This window comes from Canis lupus, chromosome 1 (assembly GCF_003254725.2).
Source record: "Canis lupus dingo isolate Sandy chromosome 1, ASM325472v2, whole genome shotgun sequence".
Lineage (NCBI taxonomy): Eukaryota > Metazoa > Chordata > Mammalia > Carnivora > Canidae > Canis > Canis lupus.
The window spans coordinates 104,042,335-104,065,570 of NC_064243.1; the positions used below are offsets into that span (position 1 = coordinate 104,042,335).

Sequence of the window (23,236 nt, forward strand, 5' to 3'; positions counted from 1 at the left end):
TTTTATAATTTTATTCTGAAATCAATTAAAAATCAGTGTCGTGCTTTGTGTTAGTGACTTAGGTTTTCTGTTCTTTTTCTTTTTTTCCCCATTAAATTAGCTAACAAATTGAAATGTATTCTAAAAATGTTGTGTTGTGCTTTCGTTTGTTTGCACAAGTCTTCACATCCATTAAAATCATCACAATCTTGGAGCAGACTTCTCCTGTGATTTCGCTCCATCTTTTCCTGCCTCTAGTGATGTTTAGCAATCTCACAGGACCACATCGATGATTTGTTTATTGTACAGGAAAATGTATGTCTCCTTCCATGGCAAAGATTTGGGCAGATGTGCTAGATATTCTTTTAAGTTATCCGGGCTTCCTATGCTCCAGGTGTCATAGATGTGACACAAATCAACTGCATGTGCAACATCTACCTGTATCAGTTGGGGGTGGGAAGCTGGCAAGTGAAATTAGTATGAACAAGACGTTTATGGTGTTTGCTGTGTCATGAGCTGTGAGATGCTTGGACTTTGATCTAAGGGCCTCTTATGTTTTGCCAGGATTGGAAGATTGTTACAGGCAAATTGTTACATTATATACAGTATATAGTCTTGCAATTTTTATAGTTCTCAAAAATTTTTTAAAGATTTTTTTTATTTATTTATTTATGGAAGAGAGAGAGCATGAGCAGGGGAGAGGGAGATGTGGGGCTCAATCCCAGGACCCTGGGATCATGACCTGAGCTGAAGGCAAATGCTCAACTGACTGAGCTACCTAGGTGCCCCTATAGTTCTCAAGATTACCCAGGCATGCATTTTATTCAAAACAAAATAAACATTCATGGGCCAGTTTTTACCTTTTGTTTGTTCTTTTGTTTTGTTGTTTAGTTTTACATATTAGCTAATTCATATGCTATTTTTCTTTCTTTGTCTGACTTATTTCACATAGCATATAATACCTTCTAGGTCTGTCCACATTGTCACAAATAGCAAGAAACAACAAAAAAAGCAGAAACAGACCCATAAATAGAAAAAAACTGCTGGTTAGCAGAGTGAAATCGAGTGATAGGATGGGCAAAATAGGTAAAATGTAATGAGAAATACAGAGTTCTAGTTATGGAATTAATAAGTCATGGAATGAAAGATATAGGTAATATAGTCAATGCTATTAGAATAGCATTGTATTGTGACAGATGGTAGCTCACTTGTGCAGAGCATAGTAGAACCTATAGAGTTGTGAAATCATGTTGTAAAACTCAACTGATATAACATTTCATGTCAAGTATACTTTAATAGAAAAAAGACACAAATATGCATATACATATGCATATGCATACAAGACACAAATATGTATATACGTATACATGCATATACACAAATATGCAAGATTGAACTACTTTGTTAAGAAGTTGTATGTAAAGAGGACACCTGGGTGGCTCAGCGGTTGATTATCTGCCTTTGGCTCAGGTTGTAATTCCAGGGTCCTGGGAGTCAGTGCTGCATCAGGTTCCCCACAAGGAGCCTGCTTCTCCCTCTGCCTATGTCTCTGCTTCTCTCTGTGTGTCTCTCATGAATAAATAAATAATTTTTTTTAAGTTGTATGTAAAGAAAGCTAACCTGCTCTCCAAATGAGGGTGATCCTAGGTATTCATAGTAGGATATAGACTTAGGATAGCAAATTTATATGTAACATAATGCAGAAAATGTAAAGTGTAGAGAAAGGACCTTAGGATATAGGACAGAGGAAAGTGTGCTCAACAGGATGGAGAAGTGAATAGGATGGAGAAAAGCATGGAGTCCTCATAGGCTAAGCAGTCCAGGAGATACAAGGAAGAAAAGTAATTTCTATTAGACTTTGTCAGTTGTTTTCCCTGCAATGTGCTCTGTCTTACCTCTCATCATTGAAGTGTATGTAATAGTGGCCAAATGTCTCATGAAGGCTTTTTTGTATAAGTGGATTCTTCTGGGGATACTGGAAAGTGCAACTGATTTTTCTGCCCATGCTCATTTTACACAAAGTGAGTTTTTAGGAGGAAGCCAGAGATGAAAACTGAAGAGATCCTGTACCCTGCAATAGTAGTGGGCATTAGTAAATGTTGGGAATTAGGGAAAAGTTCATATTTTTATTTTTTTATTTTTTTTTAAGATTTTATTTATTTATTGAGAGACAGAGACAGAGACAGGCAGAGGAAGAAGCAGGCTCCATGCAGGGAGCCCGATGTGGGACTTGGTCCCAGGTCTCCAGGATCATACCCCAGGCTGCAGGCCGCGCTAAACCGCTGCGCCACCGGAGCTGCCCAAGTTCATATTTATAAAGGCTATGAGATCTGTGGTGTCAAGCTAAGAAATCCAGCCCCGCAACCAGAAGCAGATTGTACCTGCATTACTTGTCAAAGAGGAAGCTATTTCCAAGAATATGTTTGGCATGATGACTGGAAGAAGGAGAACTAAAAGGAGCCCCAGAGAGGAGTGGCTGATCAAGTTCACCATGCAGGGGTGATGTTAGCTTAAATGAAAAGCAAAGGGAGGAAAGGACTCCAGCTCACCTATTTTTTCCTTTTCGATATGTGTAAGAATCTTTTTTAAACTGTTCATCTTCTCTGGTGTAGACCTGGAATTTTGTGTGGAGCATACATTCTCAGGGTTTGACTGCTCAGAAGTGGTGGTGTGCTTCTGATTATAGAAGTATTTTTTTAAAGTATTTTTTGTTTTTGTTCTTTTTTTTTTTTTTTTTTCAAACATAGTGCTCTTCTTTGAACTGAAGCTGGACTCAATGCAGATTTGGCTTAATCTCTTGGTTCTCATGTGAGATGTGCCTCTTCTATTTTCCTACTACTTAGAAAGTTATCAATTTTTATCATTCTTTGGTTAAACCTCAGAGATAAATGAAATAAGGGAGCCGTAGATTCAGCTCTGATGTTAAATGAACTTTACTTGTTCCTCTTCCTTTTAGACTAGATCAATACATTTGTACAGATAGGTTCCTTGCTATGGGCACCCTCAGGAGAGAATAGAAGAACATCATCCTTGAGAGAAAAAAATTAGACAGGACATTGGTAAGTATAAGAACTAGGGCTGTTGTGAAAACTGCCAGTCCATCATTGTTGCAGTGGAGAAATCCCACAGTGTTTCAGGAACCCTGGAGGATATTCTTAAGTGAGGGTGAGTCACCTACAGGAGATGAGAGTTTCATTTTTTTTTTAAAGATTTATTTATTGGGATCCCTGGGTGGCGCAGCGGTTTGGCGCCTGCCTTTGGCCCAGGGCGCGATCCTGGAGATCCGGGATCGAATCCCACGTCAGGCTCCCGGTGCATGGAGCCTGCTTCTCCCTCTGCTTGTGTCTCTGCCTCTCTCTCTCTCTCACTGTGTGCCTATCATGAATAAATAAAAATTAAAAATAAATAAATAAATAAATAAATAAATAAATAAATATTTATTTATTAATTTGTGAGAGAAAGAGAGCATGAGCGGGTGGGTGGGGGTGCAAAGGGAGAGTGATAGAGAATCTCAAGCATACTCCACAGTGAGCATGGAGCCCTATGTGGGCCTGTTTTAGGACCCCAAGATCACAACTTGAGCCAAAACCAAGAGTCAGACTCTCAAACAACTCTGCCACCCAGGTGCCCCTGATTTCACAAGTCTTGTATGTCAGTTAACCTCCCATGTCAGAGTCTCTGGACCAAACCTGTGTGTTTGAGCTCATCAGATTGCAAAGAGGACCCTGTGAAAGCCTGTGATTGCACACAAAACAAAGCTTAAATACACTATTAATAATTTATAGAGTATGCACCCTATATGTAGCTTGATATCTGAATAAAATAAATGTTTCATGGTTACATTTAGATTATGACTTACTTTGTTGTTTTGGACATTTATTTTACAGCACTTACTGTGTTACTTCCTTTGAACATTAGGTGCCTGACATCACTGTGACCAATTACAGGTCCATGTGCTTCATTTTCTCTGTCCTCTCTGTTAGATCCCTCCACTATAGTAATTTTCTCATTTATCATCAAATACCTTGGGAGGATTTACTGAAAGATATACATTAATTATCTCATTGAATCTGGAAACTCTTCTCTATTTCACTTCGTTTGTAGTCTCCTTTGGAAAATGAAGGCTGTCTCCTGCATTTACTGGAGATAGTGGTGTTTGAAGTGGAGATTGTAAATCAGTCAGCCCCGGTCCTGCAAGTTTCTACTCTATTTCACAATCATGTCACAGTCCAACTCTTCCTTAGCTTTTCTCTGTTGCTCTATGGAAGGAACACATGCATCACATATATTCCGCTGCCTTAAAATTGTGAAATATAATTCAACCCAAAGGCAAGTGAGCAAAAACTTTTAATACCATAAGAGACACAGAAACAATAGCTATTTCAGGTATATCCGTGTGTGTCTGTCTCTGTAGTGTGTTTACAAGACACAAAACCCTTCATCCACAAATAGATGTATAAGCTTTATGCCACTGAAGACATTTCTTAAAATCAAGGAAGGACAGTAAAAAAATTTTGGTCTATCATTATTATTCTTTTTTATTTAACTTGTGATTTTTTTCTATGTTATGTTTTATCCTCACTTACCCTTTTATTTTATTTTTTTTTCTCACTTACCCTTTTAGTTGATATGTTCTGTGGTTTAATCATGTTTGCATTCTCATTGTCACTTTGAAACCTAATGTGAACCTTCTTTTAGAGTTGCTTCTGTATGGTGGTCTGTGTGTTTTGCCAAGATACTTTTTGAAAGATGAAGAACAATTCTCTTCTCATAGGTTATTATAGATTCATGGCTGGATTTATGAAACGGTGTTAGAATATTATGTAGTGAGTGGTAAATGTTCAAGAAAAATTCTTATTTCTATTTATGGTGTTAGAAGTTGTAATTTCCCCAATATACTTTAGGTTCAAAATCATCTATGATTTCCTCTTTTTTTTTTTAAATTTTTGGAATTTAAAAGTGTGGCTCTTGAATAAGATGTTGGCGTCACTTGCAAGCTCTGAGAAATGTGGAAACTCGGGCCTCACCTAGAAATCCAAATCAGGGGACCCCTACGTGGCTCAGTTGGTTGGGCGTCTGCCTTCAGCTCAGGTCATGATCCTGGGGTTCTAGGATCCAACCCAACATCAGGCTCTCTGCTCAGTTTGAGGGTCTGCTTTTCTCTCTCCTTCTGCCTGCTGCTCTGCCTACTTATTCTCTCTCTCTCTCTGTCAAAAAAAATTTAGAAATCCAAATCAGTATATGAATTTTAATAACATCTTCAATTCATTGTCATACACATTAACACACTGGAGAAGTATATCTCCAGCTCACCTGTACTTTTCCATTATTCTATCCCTGTCTTTATGTGTGTACTACATTATTTTGGTAACAGTGGCTTTGTCATATTCTTTAAATCTGGAAGTGTAGTGCCACTAACGTGGTATTGAGTTTCAAGATTGTTCTGGATATGTGTTATCCTGTGACATCCATATGAATGTTAGGATGATTTTGATCTTTCTGCCATAAATGACATTGGAATTTTGATAGAGATTGCATTAGTTTAATTTTAATGTTTTTGTTTATTCTGACCTCTTGTTTTTATTTATTTCTGATTTTTTAAAATTTCCTTCCTCAGCTAAATTTCAGCTACATTTTTTCTTTCTCTTGTTCCTTATAGTATAATGTTGTTTATTTGAAGTTTTTCTTAACTCAAACATTTACATTGCACAAAAATGGAAAAGTGAAAGTCTAGTAGGGAAAATTAAAGAAATAAGCAATATAAATGATGTCCATTTGGCATAAAATAGCATAAAAATTAAAAGATGGATTCTATAATGTTTTTGTATATCATGCCATCTGTGAACAAAGATAGTTTCACTTTTCCTTTTTCATTTAGATTCCTTTTATATATTTTTTCTTGCCTAATTGTTCTGACTAGAATATCCACTACTATGCTAAATGGAAGTGGTAAAGTCACTTCATTACCTGTTTCTGATCATACAGCAGAAGGCATTGGTCTTTTATTCTTGAATATGTTAGATTTCATCTTTTAGTACATATATGGCCTTTATTAGGGTGAGGTGGATTCTTTTCATTCCTACTGAGTGTTTTAAATCATGGAACAGTGTCTAGTATGCTCACATTCTTGTTCTGCATGAATAAATGTGATCATGTCATGTTTGATCTTCATTCTATTAATGTGCTGTCTTAAATTTATAGATTTCTATATTTTGAAGCACTCTGAAGTCCAGGAGGAATTCCTACTTGATTACGTTGTAAATTAGTAAAACGTGCTTTTGATTCAGGTTGCTTCCTTTTATTGTAGAGTTTACCTATTTGTCACCATAGTAGTTTGTAGTAGTCTTCTTTGCTTATAGTGTTTTCCTTGGCTTTGATAACCTGTAAATGCTGATGTCTCAGAGTATTTGATAATTTCCCTTCTCTTTACTCCTTGGAAATGTTATAGGAGATCTGAAATACTTTCTCTCTCTCTCTCTCTCTCTCTTTTTTTTTTTTTTTTTTTTTGAAATACTTTCTCAGGATCCCTGGGTGGCGCAACGGTTTGGCGCCTGCCTTTGGCCCAGGGCGAGATCCTGGAGACCCGGGATCGAATCCCACATTAGGCTCCCGGTGCATGGAGCCTGCTTATCCCTCTGCCTGTGTCTCTGCCTCTCTCTCTTTCTCTCTGTGACTATCATAAATAAATAAAAAAATTAAAAGAAAAAACAACTTGAAAAAAAAAAAGAAATACTTTCTCATTAAATGTTTCTTTGAGGGATCCCTGGGTGGCGCAGCAGTTTGGCGCCTGCCTTTGGCCTAGGGCACGATCCTGGAGACCCGGGATCGAATCCCACGTCGGGCTCCCAGTGCATGGAGCCTGCTTCTCTCTGCCTGTGTCTCTGCCTCTCTTCTCTCTTTCTCTCTCTGTGACTATCATAAATAAATAAAAATTAAAAAAAAAAATAAATGTTTCTTTGAATTATCTAGAATATTCATCTGGCATAGGACTTTGTTTTGGGAGGTTTTTTTTGTTTTGTTTTGTTTCTTTTAAGGATTTTTTTTTTTAAGATTTCATTTATTTATTCATGAGAAACAGAGAGAGAGAAAGAGAGGCAGAGACACAGGCAGAGAGAGAAGCAGGCTCCATGCAGGGAGCCCAATGTGGGACTCAGTCCCGGGTCTCCAGGATGATGCCCTGAGCTGAAGGCAGATGCTCAACCTCTGAGCCACCCAGTGATCCATGGGAGGTTTCTTTTTAAATTACTTTTTCAATCTACTTAGTACTGGTAGATAAATAGATTTTCTTTTCCCTCTATAGTTGAGTCAGGTAAGTTATACCTTTTTGTAAATTTTTATTTTTAAATATTGTATTTACTTATTCATGAGAGACACAGAGAGGCAGAGACACAGGAAGAGGGAGGAGAAGCAGATTCCATGCAGAGAACTTGACGTGGGACTCGATCTGGGGACCCTGGGATCATGCCCTCAGCCAAAGGCAGACACTCAACTGCTGAGCCACCCAGGTGTCCTGCTTTTCATAAATTTATACATCTTTTTTTGGTATCTATTTGTGGGCATATAATTATCATCACCCCTTTTAATTAGCTTTATTTCCATGCTATCAGTTGTCACTACTTCAATTCTGATTTTATTGGTCTTCTTTCATTCTTCCATGATTTAGCTAAAAATATGTCAATTTTGGGACACATGGGTGGCTCAGCAGTTGAGTGTCTGCCTTTGGCTCAGGCGGTGATCCTGGGGCCCAGGGATCAAGTCTCACATCGGGCTTCTTAGGAATCTGCTTCTCCTTCTGACTGTGTGTTTCTGCTTCTCTCTGTGTGTCTCTCATGAATAAATAAATACAATCTTTAAAAATAAATAAAATAAATTAAATAAATAAATAAATACAATCTTTAAAAGTAAATAAATAAAAATATGTCAATTTTGTTGATCTTTTCTGAAACCAACTCTTCCTATTGTAGATATTTTCCTTGTTTTGCTATATCCTATTTTGTTGATTTCTATTTTAAGTTTAAATTTCCTTCCTTTCTTCTAGGTTTAGGCTCAAATAGTACTTTTCCTGATTTTTTGAGATATAGGAAAGTGATGTGTGCTCCAGTATGACAATACCATAGAACTATCTGTTAGGCTATGTAGTCAGTACATTGTTTGCAAGTTTATGTATCCATGGAAGAATAGAGTCCTGATGATTCCTTCTCAGCCATCTTGTTGAAGTTCTCTGATTGATTTTAATTTTGCATATTAGAAGTTTTCATTATGTTTATCTGAAAGTAGTAAATAGAATGATTTTATTTTTGTTATTTGATATCTTTCAGCAGTATCTTCAAGTGGCACCCAGAGCTTCCTGCCAACATTGTGCATAGAAGCTTCTTTCCAAAATGTGGCAGTGCATAGATATAAACATAGTGCCCTTGAGAATTTACACTTCATGGTAGACTGTAACAAAGATGGGGAGAGTGAAGAGCACCAAATATATCATGAAGGACGTATCCAAACTGAGACAACTGCGCATAATATGAATATCACTGCCCAAGATGGTGAAGGATATAAAACATTTTGGAAAACCTCCCTTCTTAAGTCTGCCTCTTCTGCAAAGCAGTGTGTTTCTATAAGCACAGCCTCAAATCAAATGATTAAACATACATATTTGCAGAATGAAAAGTTAGAAAATCTGGAAAGTTGCCTAGTCCATGCTGAAAATAATTACTTCAACCATTTTGAAAGTAGGATTGGATTGACCTTTGAGTCAAATATTTCTGAAAATCAGAGATTTAAGAATGAAGAAAATTCTGAATGGGATTCATTTGAGAGGTCCTTCACTGAAGAGTTAACCCTACAAAATTACCAGAGTATTTTCAATGAAAATGGAATTGCTCAATGCAGTGAATCTGAGAAAAAATTTAACCCAGGTTCAGATGTTAATACATGTCTGAGGACTCATTTTCCAGAGACTCATTATGAATATGATAAATGTGTGGAAGTCTTTTATCAAAGCTCCAACCTTATTATACATAATAGTATCCCTATGGAAGAGAATCCTTTTAAGTTTAATGAATGTGAGAAAGCTCTTAACCAGTCCTCCAGTGTAGGTGATTATCAGAGAATTCATGTGGGAAAAAACTCTTATAGATGTTATAAACCTGGGAACATGTTTAGTCAGTCTTCAAGAGTAAACATACATAACACAATCGGTACTGACCAGAAAAGTTACATTTGTAAGGAATGTGGCAAAGCCTTTGACTGGCATTCAACAGTGTGTCAACATCAGCCTATGTATATTGGAGGGAAACCTTACAAATATGAAGAATGTGGCAAGGTTTTTATCCACCACTCACACTTTACTCAACACGACAGAATTCGTACTGGAGAGAAAATCTACCAATGCAAAGAATGTGGCAAGTCCTTTAACCATCACTCAAATCTTAGTCGACATTACAGAATTCATACTGGAGAGAAACCTTACCAATGTAAAGAATGTGGCATGGCCTTCAACCAGCACTCAGTTCTTACTCGACATCACAGAATTCATACTGGAGAGAAACCTTACCAATGTAAAGAATGTGGCAAGGCCTTTAACCAGCACTCAAACCTTACTCAACATCACAGAATTCATACTAGAGAGAAACCATACCAATGTAAAGAATGTGGCCAGGTCTTTAACCATCACTCAAGCCTTACTCAACATCACAGAATTCATAGTGGAGAGAAACCTTACCAATGTAAAGAATGTGGCCAGGCCTTTAACCAGCACTCAAACCTTACTCGACATCACAGAATTCACACTGGAGAGAAACCTTACCAATGTAAAGAATGTGGCAAGGCCTTTAACCAGCACTCAAAACTTACTGAACATCACAGAATTCATACCGGAGAGAAACCATTTATATGTACAGAATGTGGCCAAGCCTTTAACCGACACTCCCATCTTACTCGACATCACAGAATTCATACTGGAGAAAAACCTTACCAATGTAAAGAATGTGGCAAGGCCTTTAACCAGCACTCAAAACTTACCGAACATCACAGAATTCATACTGGAGAGAAACCTTACATATGCAAAGAATGTGGTAAGGCTTTTAACCGGCACTCACACCTGACTCGACATCACAGAATTCATGTTGGACAGAAACCTTACACATGTAAGGAATGTGGCCACACCTTTATCCAGCACTCACACCTAAGTCAACATCACAGAATTCATACTTGAAGGAAACCTTATGAAAGTGAAGAATGTGGGAAGGCCTTTAATCACTCTTCAATCTTTACTCATTATCCAGAATTCACAGTGGAGCAAACTCTACAATGTTAAAGAATGTGAGAAAACTCCTAAGGACGACTCACCCCTTATTCTACATCAGAGACTTCATATTGGAGAGTAACCATAAAGTTGTAAATAATGTGGAAAGGTTTTTAAGCAATGCTCATTCCTTATCAGAGAATGTATATCAGAGAAGATTTTGCCAAAATGATGAATTTGGCAAGCCCTTTACTCAGAGGTCAAGTTTTATTTAACATCACAATTTATACTGAGGAAAAACTTATAAATGTAAAGAACATGGGAAAACTTTTAAACTGCTCAACCCTTTTCAGCATCTCAGAGATTATACTGAGGAGAAACATTATAAAGGTAAAGAGTGTTGTAAGCTTCTAGTTGGAACTCACAACTTGCTCAATATCATGACTATTATATTGCATAGATAAATGTAAAATGTAGAGAAAGTTGCAGTGCCTTTAACTGGAATTCAATCTATACTCAGTATCCCAAAATGCACACTAGATTCAAACCCTAGAAACAATGAATGAGGAAAGACCTTCATTTTAAATATTCACTATAGCAAACATCAGAGAGTACATAAAGGTAAGTAACTTGAAAGATGTAAATATTTAGAAATATATGTAAGTGAACACCAACTGTCAATAAATATTACAGAAATCAAGTAGAAAGCAGTATATGAGTTAATCTATTCAGACGTTACATCAAAATACTCATAAGGAATAATAAGTTAAACACTTAGAAAATATATATGCTATTATGCTTCAAAAGACTAAGTGAATGGATTTTTGCATAGGTGTAATTAATTTCAGTATGTCCTTGTTTTTTTGTTTTTTTGTTATTGTTGTTTTGGGGTTTTTTTGTTGTTATTGTTCATGGATCCTATCTTGGATTTGTGACTAGCAAATACTAATGTATTTGTACTCTCAAATCACTTCAGTAAATTCATTTATTCCTAATGGGTTTGGGGATCCCTGGGTGGCGCAGAGGTTTGGCGCCTGCCTTTGGCCCAGGGCGTGATCCTGGAGACCCGGGATCGAATCCCACATCGGGCTCCCGGTGCATGGAGCCTGCTTCTCCCTCTGCCTGTGTCTCTGCGCCTCTCTCTCTCTCTGTGACTATCATAAATAAATAAAAATTAAAAAAAAAAAAATACTTTATATTCCTAATGGGTTTGTGAAAGTATGTGGTTGATTGTTGTTGCATCAAGGATATGAGATGCCCTGCTTCATTATGTGGAACTCCTATACATCTAATTGTCCATGGATGAAGAAGGACAGTATAATATACAATATATGAAGAAAATCTAAGTGGAGATGCTGTTTGTGGGTATAACATTAATGTCAGTTATGAAAGAGGTGTTGAGAACATCATTCTTTATTTATTAAAACTAAAGAACCTCCTGGATATAAATAAAATATTTTACTATCTGGTCTTTGAGGAAAAAGAGGTGGCAGTCCAGTAAAATACTGATGTATCTTCATAGTAGCTATAGTAAGAAGTTAGAGGACGTCACTTGATGTGCTTGAAATGAAGAAATCCTTAAAGATATCAAAAGAGGATGACTCTTTCCTAAAATAACAAAGGATTGTACATACACAGCTTTTAAGAATGATCTCATGCCTGAAAACAATGGAAATCACTATTCCCACGTCATGATATCAGCACACAAATGCTTTTTAATGCTTGTATTCTGTATTTCCAAAAAGGATTATAGAGTGGATTTGAAATGTATAACTTAGGCTGTGTGTGAACTTAATATATTTTAATTAATAAAACATAATGGTTTTTAATGTGTTATCATGGATGAGTAATGAATGGTTATCCCACCATCAGTGTTAATCTATCTCATTTAATATAAAGTTGTAGGCAACTTATAGAATCTATCACTTATTCAGTAATCATGTAGAATAACATACCTAGGAATCCATTTTCTCAGTGGCCTTGAAGTTTAAATGTGTGATTATTTTCCCCCTTGTTTATCTATTGTATCATATTTTCCTCTTTGGGACTTCTGGGATATTATCATGGACATATTCCAGATTATATAGGGCTTTTTTAGACTAATTAGCTTAAGTACTCCATGATACTGCTGCTTGGCATACATTTTGTGTGACCAGTGTTTTTGCGGGGCCTTGAACCTGACAGCCATCCTTCTCACTAGTGCATTCCCTAAACAATATGCTGCAAAGTCACAAGGTAATGTAACTTCTGATATGACAACCCCAATCTGTCCTTGTGAGCAACCATGTCCCCTGTCTACCGTGACTTTCCCCTCATGTGTCTCTTAAAGAAGAGTCCCACAGTGTTTATCTATTTTAGTTTGGATAGCCCAATCTGGATGTAGCCCTGGGACTAGCACACTGCACCAAAGCCCATAATAAAGGTATATGCCCCACTTCATATGTGAGGGGGGTGTTTGATGTTTCTATGAAGTAAAAATACACTTTTAACCGGTGGTTAAATACACCATGGGTTAAATACTTCATGGTTTCCATCAAGTAAAAATAGACTTTTAACTGGTGGTTTAAAAAAAAAAAAAAAAAAAAACATTTAAGTGGTTGGTGTGCAATAGGTACCCCATAAGTAGGAGAAACATATTCCAATAGAAGTGATACTGTAGCCCAAGGTAAGAGGTAGAAAATACAGAAGATGAAGAATTGGCATGAATTCTACATGTGAAAAGGACAGCTGTCCTTGGTTGTACAACTGATTCCCTGGATTTAGAAAAATATCTTCTATTTGTTTATTTTCCTAGTTCTCTCCGGATCTCCATTTCTGTTTATCCTCATTTTATTTCCAGCTACATCGGCATCACAGACACTTTCCCTGTGTTGTGCCTAGTGTTCTCAGTAAATCCTTAATTAAGATGAGAAAGATAGGGTGCCACTGGGCGTAAATTCAGACATTGAGATGTGGGTTGTGTGATGTGAATATAAGTAATACATGATGATGGCACTAAACTAAGAAAAATAAGACCTATTAAAATGTTTAGAACCTTTCTAATGTGGTGAGGAAATTGGCAGTGACTCCCTGTAGGCACTCAAAAGCCACAGGCAGCTCTTGGTGGTGTCTTCTGATGAATAAATCTAATGGAGATAAGGAATTGGCAAATGTGAGTTTCTGGGAATTAGGGAAGTTCTTTATCTTCATGATTTAATTGAATTCCTGTGTATTAGTGAGGACCACGTCCCGTTGGATGACAACAACTGACTGCTCAGGCCCAGATCAGTGGCAATAGATGGAGTAGGGGGAGCTGGATGATGCAAACATTGTGGGTAGCTTAAAAATGTCACATGAAAGTGTGGATGTTGGAGATGAAGAAGCTTCCTGGACACTAGTAAATAAGATCAGCAAGGTCTGTGTTGTGGTTGCACAAACCACTAGTATCCCAGGGAAATAAGCCCAACAGATGTTAGATCCCCTGTAGATAGATGGGTGACCTTTTGGGGAAGCTGCTGCAATGCTGTGTGGGATCTTCCTTTAGTTAGTGTCATGATGGTTATAGTTCATGGTCTGGCTCTGTCTGTGCCATGGATTTGTTAGAGGAGAAATTCAGCAGTCAGTGGCAGTGAACATTTTTACTTCAGTCTAGCCCTAGTGTTCACTGAGAAATGAATAATGAAGATAGGGTATATATGTGTGTTTATTAGTCATAAAAAGGAATTAAATCTTTCTATTTACAAAGTCACAGATGGAGCTAAAGTGTACTAATCTAAGAGAAAGACATACCATAGGATTTCATTCTTATGTAGAATATAGGAAACAAGCAAAGGGAAAAAAAGAAGACAGGCAAATAATGAAGGACACTCTTAACTATGGAGAAGAAATTGATGGTTACCAAATTGGAGTTGGATCGGGATATGGGCTAAATAATATGGGAAGGTGTGCATTTTTTTTTTTATGGTTGAACACTGGGTGTTGTATGGAATTGTACAATCACTATTGTACACCTGGAATTAATATTACATTGTATGTTAACTAACTGGAATTTAAATAAAACCTTTTTTAAAATGTTTTGTTTTTTACAAATTTAAAACTTTTTCTCTTAACTGACTTGCAGCAGTGGCAGAAAATATACCTTTGTAAACAAGTTAAACATTTATCTTTTTTTAAAACATTTCTCTTTTATCCATACCTGATTACTCTAGAATTTAGAAAGACTCAGTAACTATTCTTATATTTTTATGCCAACATCTGTATTTGCATAATTTCAATAAGAATCTGTTCTCGCTGTGGTAAGACATAATCAGAAACACTATATAGCCAGGAATTTGACTAGAATATCATAGCTGAGAATTAGCTGGATAGACTCAAATATGATAAGACAGCTATAAGGAACTAAGATTGAACTTATGGAGCTAGTAAAGCTTCCTTGGAAATATCAGCCTGATCCCTTCTTTATAGAGTTCCCAGCAGCCTTCCCAGGTAAGCAAGGAAGATCCCTTCCTAACAGATGCAGGAACTTTAGGATATCTAGGTGACTTCATAAAGAGAGGAATTCAACCAAATCTGTAGTTATTGTAGACAAAGTCTGATGGCAAGTATAAGTTAAATCTAGAAATTGCTTATGAAAAGCTCCAGCAAGGGGAAGCCCAGGTGGCTCAGGGGTTTAGCGCCGCCTTCGGCCTAGGGTGTGATCCTGGAGACCTGGGATCGAGTCCCATGTCAGGCTCCCAGCATGGAGCCTGCTTCCTCTGCCTGTGTCTCTACCTCTCTCTCTCCCTCATGAATAAATAAATAAAATCTTTAAAAAAGAAAAGAAAAGCTCCAGCAAAGCTTTTTGGGTTTTTTTGTTGTTGTTTTTAAATTTATTTATTCATTTAAGAGAGACTGACCTCCAGCAGCAGAGGGAGACTGAGAGGGTCGTCATTGAGCAGGAAGCCCAAGGTAAAATCCCAAAATCCTGACCTGGCCCAAAACCAAGGGTCAGATGACCTTCTGACTAAGCCACCCAGACTTCTTTTGAATCCCTTTTTAATATTTTGAACAAGTTGGGCAATTATACTCCTCAGGCCAATAGAGTGAAGTTTGAATAAATTTATTAAAGAATTTTTTTTTAATTAAAGAAATTTTAAACCTCAACATTCTTTTATATTCAAGACTAAAGCACATCAATACTAGTGTAGTGTCTCAGAAATGAAATGTTTCTCAGGAGTATTTGAGAAATATCTAAGAAACATACCAGTTGTAGTCTGCTGACACTAGGAAAAAGGACCTTCTTCATTTTTTCATGCTGTGATTTACTGTTCCTTACTGACTTCCACATTGGATCACTGTAGAATGTTAATCTATGCTGGTCCCTCTGAAAGTAAGCCCTGGGATCTGTATTTGTTTTGTGTTCTTAAATCAGCAAGAATAATAAATTTGATGCTCTGAAAATGGAGGTATCAAGGGCTTTCTTTAGTGACTGAGCAAAATTATGTCTATTTCAATTTATTGTGACCTGTTTTCATAATACGTGCCTTGTGCATGCAAATTTTAGTTCACTATAAGTTAAATTCTTGTTCCTTCATTTGTATTGTTGTATATCTAATATTTTATTGATGTGGAAATCAAATTATATCATGAAAATCTCTCTGGACTTAATCAGATTTGAAAACATTACATTTATGTAAAAAAGCATTTACAGTTAGAATTCAGCTTTCCATTGCACTTCATTGCCTTACTGTTAGAAAAAAGTGAATATAAGCGATTCTATTGTCAGAAATTCCTTACATAGAAGTGATGTAATTTTGTGGTCTAAGGTGAAACTGGATAAAACAAATGAAAATGTATAGACCTATGAGGTCATGTTACCAGATGTTAGTTGATACCCTCTGGTGCCACTTCACCTGGTACCCCTCAGAGTTGTATCCCATCTCAAAAGACTATGAATGAGAAAAGCACCTTTATGTTACAGATTTTATATTCGAGGTTTGCATCTGGTAATTATATCTGTAGGATAGTGCTGATTAACTACTTATAAGCTAGTGGGGCTACATTCCTATGTCTTGAGCCTAGGCAACATATTCCTTGGCTGGTTACAACTGTATCTGGGGCCATATGACCTGTAGTTTGCATTCTTTCATCTGAACTGACAGGATCAATACTAGGTTCATTAGATCAATTTTTTTTTATTTATTTATGATAGTCATACACAGAGAGAGAGAGAGAGGGAGGCAGAGACATAGGAAGAGGGAGAAGCAGGCTCCATGCACCGGGAGCCTGACGTGGGACTCGATCCCAGGTCTCCAGGATCGCGCCCTGGGCCAAAGGCAGGCGCTAAACCGCTGCACCACCCAGGGATCCCCTCATTAGATCAATTTTGTGCTGATCCTATCAGAGAGCATTCATTTCTATCCCCTTTAGGTCCTTCTAGCTGGACTAAGGATCCAACTGAAATTAGACAACTGGAGAAGATCGTATTAAATATCCTAAGTAGGGCACCTGGGTGGCTCAGTGGTTGAGCATCTGCCTTTGGATCAGGTCATGATCCTGGGGTCCTTGGATCTTAAATATCCTAGGTAGAAGGAATCCTCATAGACCTGGAAACCCCAAAGACATTCAGGCAAAATGAGGTATTTATGACATCCTGAAGTATGGAAGAGAGTCTGGAACTTTCACGTAGAGAAATGCACGTCACAAGGAAATAAGAGCAAGGGCACCTGGGTGGCTCAGTCATTTGAGTGACTCTTGATTTCGGCTCAGGTCATGAACTTGGATCATGAGATTGCACCCCATGTTGAACTCTGCGCTCAGCTGGAGGCTGCTTGGGATTCCCTGTCTTCTGCTCCTGCCCATGCTTATTATTTTTTTAAAAAGGAATAAGAGCAGAGGTTTGGTAATTAGATATTTGCCCTGTCACACATCTGGTCACCCAGATAAAATATGTTTCTGGTAATCTCACGTATTCTAAGGACCCCCAATTTAGATTCCTCTACATAGTTACAGGAGGTGAATTTGTTTCTCTTGGGACTACAGGGTATCAATTGCCTTTATCCCAAATGAAATTCATGCCAAAGTGTCCCACCTTGGGGCAGTGTACCCTTAGTCCCTACAGAACTTTGCTTTAAGGTAGTCTATATGTAGACCTGTGTGTTATGTTACATAAAATATAGGTCAGATAACCTTGGTTAAAACGTAGTTTCTTCCATTTGTGTTTGTCAAAATACTCTCCTAAAAGAGAAAAAAAATTTTGGTCGCTTAAATTATTTTTTTTTGTTTGTTTGAACTAACTTATAAAAATTGTTATAATGCTATCTAGTGACTAGTAAATGCTAAGAAAGATTGTTGTTACCATTCTTCATATTTTAGTAAACCTATAAATGCCATAAAATCATTCCATTCAAACTCATCAAATAACAGTATTTGGGGAAACCATTTTCTGGAATTCTACAATGTCCTCTCTTCTCTACTGAGGACAATACTAGATTAAAAATGAAAGAATCCAACAAAATTCATATTCTCATTTTTTAAATAAATGAGTTTTGCTGTATCTAAGCCAGACATGGTCACTTCTTTGGAGTCAAGAAGGAGCCCTGGGATGTGAAGAGAAAGAAGCCTTACATTCAGGTAGGTGGGAATCGATAAAGCAGGTGATACAGGTAAGGTGCAAAGGTTAAGCAAGATTCCACATCTTAAAATGTGATTTGGGAAGCACTTCCTGAAATAATTTTCTCAAAATGTGTCTGAATTGTGGTATAATTAATACACAAATGTTTATTTTTTATAGTAGTGATGCTTAGCAAATTTTAAAACAATCATGGTCTTTCTTCAGAAATGTTTTTGTTGCCTTTTTTTTTTTTTTTTTTTTTTATGATAGTCACACAGAGAGAGAGAGAGAGAGAGGCAGAGACATAGGCAGAGAGAGAAGCAGGCTCCATGCACCGGGAGCCCGACATGGGATTCGATCCCTGGTCTCCAGGATCGCGCCCTGGGCCAAAGGCAGGCGCCAAGCCACTGCACCACCCAGGGATCCCTGTTGTTGAACCCAGGACCTCAGCTGGAATTTGATGTGCCCCATAGCTTGAGAAGTTTCACTATGTCTAGGTATAAACTGTTAACCTTTATGCAGAACTGTATATATTATTTATAGTATCTAGACATTTTACCATCATAAGCTTAGAGTGAGTCTGAGTTGATCACTGTACACAAGAAGGTAACAATTTATAGAGTGAACAATTGACAGTAAAAAGACTAATATCATGATAGAAACATTAAAGTAGATTTAAGCCAAAAAATTTCTAGAATTAAACCTTTGAGCTAACATTTCCTTAAGCCTGAGTGTCAGGTTCTCCAAGGTTGATATTTGGTCCTCTCTCTGATTCACTCACCTTGGATAAAGGCATAGCACTCCATGTGTGTACTGGCACAAGTTCCACCTTGTGATGCCATCAATATATCTAAAGCCATCTTATTTTGTAAAACAGCTTTTCTCACTTGTGGAATTTCTGAGTATATCACAGAAATTACATGATTAAAACACAGGCAAGTGGTTGAAAGAATGATAAACTCAATGTTGGAATCCTGAATACTGCCAGTGGGAATATTCCTAGATGTCAGACTTGAAGTCTCTTCAGATGGGGCACAGGCAGTACCAATCTGACAGATTTTCCTTGTCTGCCATTGGAATATCTCTATGAAGGGTGCCTGGGTGGCTCAGTCCAGTAAGTGTCTGCCTTCAGCTCAGGTCATGATCCTGGAATTCCAGAACTGAGCCTCAGCAGAGAGTCTGCTTCTCCTTCTCCTTCTCCCTCTCCCTCCAACTCATGCTCTTTCTCAAACAAATAAATAAAATCTTTTTAAGTTTTTTTTTTAAGATTTTATTTATTTATTCATGAGACACAGAGAGAGAGACAGAGAGAGAGAGAGAGTGAGAGAGGCAGAGACACAGGCAGAGGGAGAAGCAGGCTCCATGCAGGGAGCCTGATGTGGCACTCAATCATGGGACTCCAGGATCCTGCCCTGGACCGAAGGCAGGCACTAAACTGCTGAGCCACCCAGGGATCCCCTTTAAAAGGAATTTTAGATTGAACTTTTTTTTTTAAGTTGTTTTGTTTTGATAATCTTTGTATCCAATGTGGGGCTCAAACTCATGACCCCAAGATCAAGAGTAATACTGTCTTCCAACTGAACCAGCCAAGTGCCCTTCAGATTGAACCTTTAAAGCCTTGTGAGTTCAGGAAGGCAGGCCAAATACTTGCCATCAAATTCACCTGCAATATCTGTAGAGTTGGGTTACTTCTCTTCTTCAGTCCTCCAAATATCTTTAGGTTGGGCAGCCCAGGTGGCTCAGTGGTTTAGTGCCACCTTCTGCCCAGGGTATGATCCTGGAGACCTTGGATTGAGTTCCACGTCTGGCTCTCTGCATGGAGCCTGCTTCTCCCTCTGCCTGTGTCTCTGCCTCTCTCTCTCTCTCTCTCTGTGTGTCTCATGAATGAATAAACAAATAAAATCTTTTTTTTTTTTTAAATGTATCTTCAGGTTTTTAAGCCTGCCAGAAAGTGACCTTACTTACATACCTGGTAAGGCTCTAGGAAACACTGAAAGCAAGATACCATGTAGATAATTTTAAGGGACTTTATTGGTTTCATAAAGTTGACCTTAGTTCTTAAAAGCTATCTGTTTGTATCTGAGTCTATGACTTTCTTAAATATGACATTCCTGTCAAAACCTTGGTAATATAAACAACATTTCCCATGGTGATCCATTGCAAGGACAAGAGATTCTTATTAGCCCATAGGCCAGTGGCTTGTTAAAAATGCAGACTCAGGGATGCCTGGGTGACTCAGTGGTTTAGTACCTGCCTTCAGCCTGGGGTGTGATCCTGGAGTCCTGGGACTGAGTCCACATCAGGCTCCCTGAGTGGAGCCTGCTTCTCCCTCTGCCTATGTCTCTGACTCTCTCTCTCTCTCTCATGAATAAATCAATAATACAATCTTTAAAAAAATGCAGACTCAGATCCCACTCCAGAACTCCTGAATCAGAACTGACATTTTAGATAAGGTCTCCAATTCACTGTTGTGAAGTTTGAATTCACATTAGAATTTTATAAGTTCACTTCTAAACTATCAACATTTCCTTCTAATTAATATATACAACTTATACTGTATGACATAAAAACAGTACTCTAAAATGTATATGCTTGGGATCCCTGGGTGGCTCAGCAGTTTGGCGCCTGCCTTCGGCCCAGGGCGTGATACTGAAGACCCGGGATTGAGTCCCACGTCAGGCTTCCTGCATGGAGCCTGCTTCTCCCTCTGCCTGTGTCTCTGCCTCTCTCTTTCTCTCTGTCTCTGTCTCTCATGAATAAATAAATAAAATCTTTAAAATAAAAAAAATAAAAAAGTAAATAAAATGTATATGCTTGGTTTGATACCATTATTTGATAATATATGTAGAAGCATACAATATTTATATTGTTTTTTGGGGGTCATATGCCATCCTCTTACTTCAGGGCTAGAGAATACATTATAGCATATTACTGTGCTGAAAATGATCTTACTGAATAAAGTAGGGGAAACACCTAAGCCAGAAACAGTTTTCCTAACTTCTCTTAGTCTTCAGTAAATTTGAACCCTACCCATCACCACTTGGTCAATGTATTACTTATTTTCAGAGCTGCAACACACAGGGATGTGATAATAGAGAATTATGGACACCTCCTCTTTGTGGTTGAGGATAGGTTCCTTCCAGATTTCCCAACCCGTACTCAAGGTTTTTTCCTTCCTTTAAAGACTATGTCTTCAAAGATTCTTCTATACATGACTGGAATTCAGATCCCTGCAGTAAGGGAAATAAGTAAGAGTTTGTAGATGCAGAGAAAAAATTTTATTTTTTTTTTCATCTTTAAATTTAGTCTGCCCTTCCTTAAGGTAACAGCATCATTTACTGTAGATTACTGGTAATTCTAAAAATGCAGTTGCATAAAATTGTACTGCTCCCAACTTAAACTCTATTTCCTGCCCTTTGTTTTTGTTTCCATTATACTTGGAAGTGGAGCTCAAGATCTGAGCTTTGGAAATCCCTCCTGTGTATTCTAAAGGGGTGTCAGAAAACAGTATTTTGGGAAATAATTTTCTAGAATTCTACGATGTCTTCTCTACTGAGGACAATACTGGATTGAAAACTAGAGGCTCTCCAACAAAACTATATATATAGTTATATATATAATATATATATATTTTTAAATAAACGGGTCTTGCTATACCTAAACTAGATCTGATTGCCTTTTTGGAGCCAAAGAAGGAGGCTGGAATATTAAGAGAAAAGAGACAGTAGCCTTATATCCAGGCAGGTGGGAATGAATGAAGCAGATGACATAGCTTAGGTCCAAAATTTAAGGAGGAAGCCAGACCATAAAGCGCGTTTTGGGAAACTTTGTTGAATGAAAATAACTTTCTAGAATATTAAGTTCATTTCCCTTGCTATGACAAAGGGACAATCCTATCTAACACTCCCCATGCTCCTATATCCTCTAAGGATTCTCTTTCTGTTCCCCTGGTCCTCCAACCTATTCATAGTGAGGATAAAGGACTTTCCATTGCCTGTGAGGGCCTGCATTGATATATCTGTGTTTCTATTGCTTTGGGGGACCCGGCGAAATCTGTGCCTATTTCTGAGGAATTTGTTTGAACCCAATTTTAAAATTCCATTTTTGCTTCTTGACAGAAATATGCAAGGGGAGTGGTCAGAATATTAGGTTCAGAAAAGTTGTAAACACTGGAGATAGATATCACATATCTTCTACTTTATGATTTCCAATCTCATGGAGGCCTCAAACGTCATCTTACAAAATCCCACTCAGTAAGTTCATCAGAGTACAAGGCACCTCCCTAAAATAAGAACATCATGGCAGCCCTGGTGGCTCAGCAGTTTAGCGCCATCTTCGGTCCAGGGCCTGATCCTGGAGACCCCTGATCAAGTCCCCCTTCCGGCTCCCTGCATGGAGCCTGCTTCTCCCTCTGCCTGGGTCTCTGCTTCTCTCTCTTTCTCTGTGTCTCTCGTGAATAAATAAATGAAATCTTAAAAAATAAAAATAAAAATAAAATAAGAACATTTGTATTTCACTTCAAAATTCCCTTTTTCTTCATATGAACTAACATTAGAAATTTCAACTCTGTGTTCTCTAATTCCTAAATGGTAAAAATAATATCTATTTACATCATATTTTTTACATCATATAATTGCTAAAATATTAACGTCATAGGGGAGCTTAGAACATTGTCCAAAATATAATAAAGCATACATTGTTACCGTATTTCTTCACAACTATCATTTTATAATTTTGGCTTGTTTATGTAAAGTTGCTGTATGTCTATGTCCCAGATGTTATCCTTCTGTGATTAGTTTCTGTGAAATTTGGTTGTGATTTTAGATTCTAAAGTACTCATATACCATGTTTGATGTACATGTGTTTTATAAGATGTGATTTAGGTAGTCAAAACCCATATGTCTGGGGCACCTGGGTGGCTCAGATGTTTGGGCATCAGCCTTTGGCTCAGGTCATGATCTCAGGGTCCTGGAATCGGGTCCTCGGAGCCATCCCCATGGCTCCTGGCTCAGCAGGGAGCTTGCTTCTCCCTCTCTCTCTGTGTCTCCCCCTGCTCATGCTCTCTCTCTCTGTATCTCTCTGTCTCAATTGAATAAATAAATCTAAAAAAAGAACAAAACCGTATGTATTAAATTGTTTTCTTCACAAACATAAATTTACTTCAGTCAAAAAGTAATCATTAGGATTTTCATCTGCTTTCCACAGAATGTATCTGAATTGTGGTATAATTAATGTTAACCCAAATGTATACTTATGTGTTAGTAATCCTGAGATTACTTTACAACATTCATGGGGTTTCTTTAGTAAGAAATGTTTTTGTGGTTGCTTCTAAAGCATGGATCACAGTCTTCGTATCCTGTGAAAAAGTGGAAATATTAATAACAACTTTCTCTAATGTCATTTATATGGTTATTCATAAAATTTTTATTAGAACATTTTATGATTGA

At 37.6% G+C, this 23,236-nt stretch overlaps 1 protein-coding gene across 1 annotated transcript in view; it reads left to right on the forward strand.

The window, feature by feature from the left end:
* The window catches only part of LOC112643685 (zinc finger protein 91-like), a 231,578-nt gene that overhangs the window by 169,472 nt on the left and 38,870 nt on the right, over window positions 1-23,236 (forward strand). Inside the window, 2 exon segments of the mRNA XM_049109060.1 lie at window positions 8,298-10,271; window positions 10,274-10,490. Of these exon segments, the coding sequence (XP_048965017.1) occupies window positions 8,298-10,271; window positions 10,274-10,490 (2,191 nt within the window).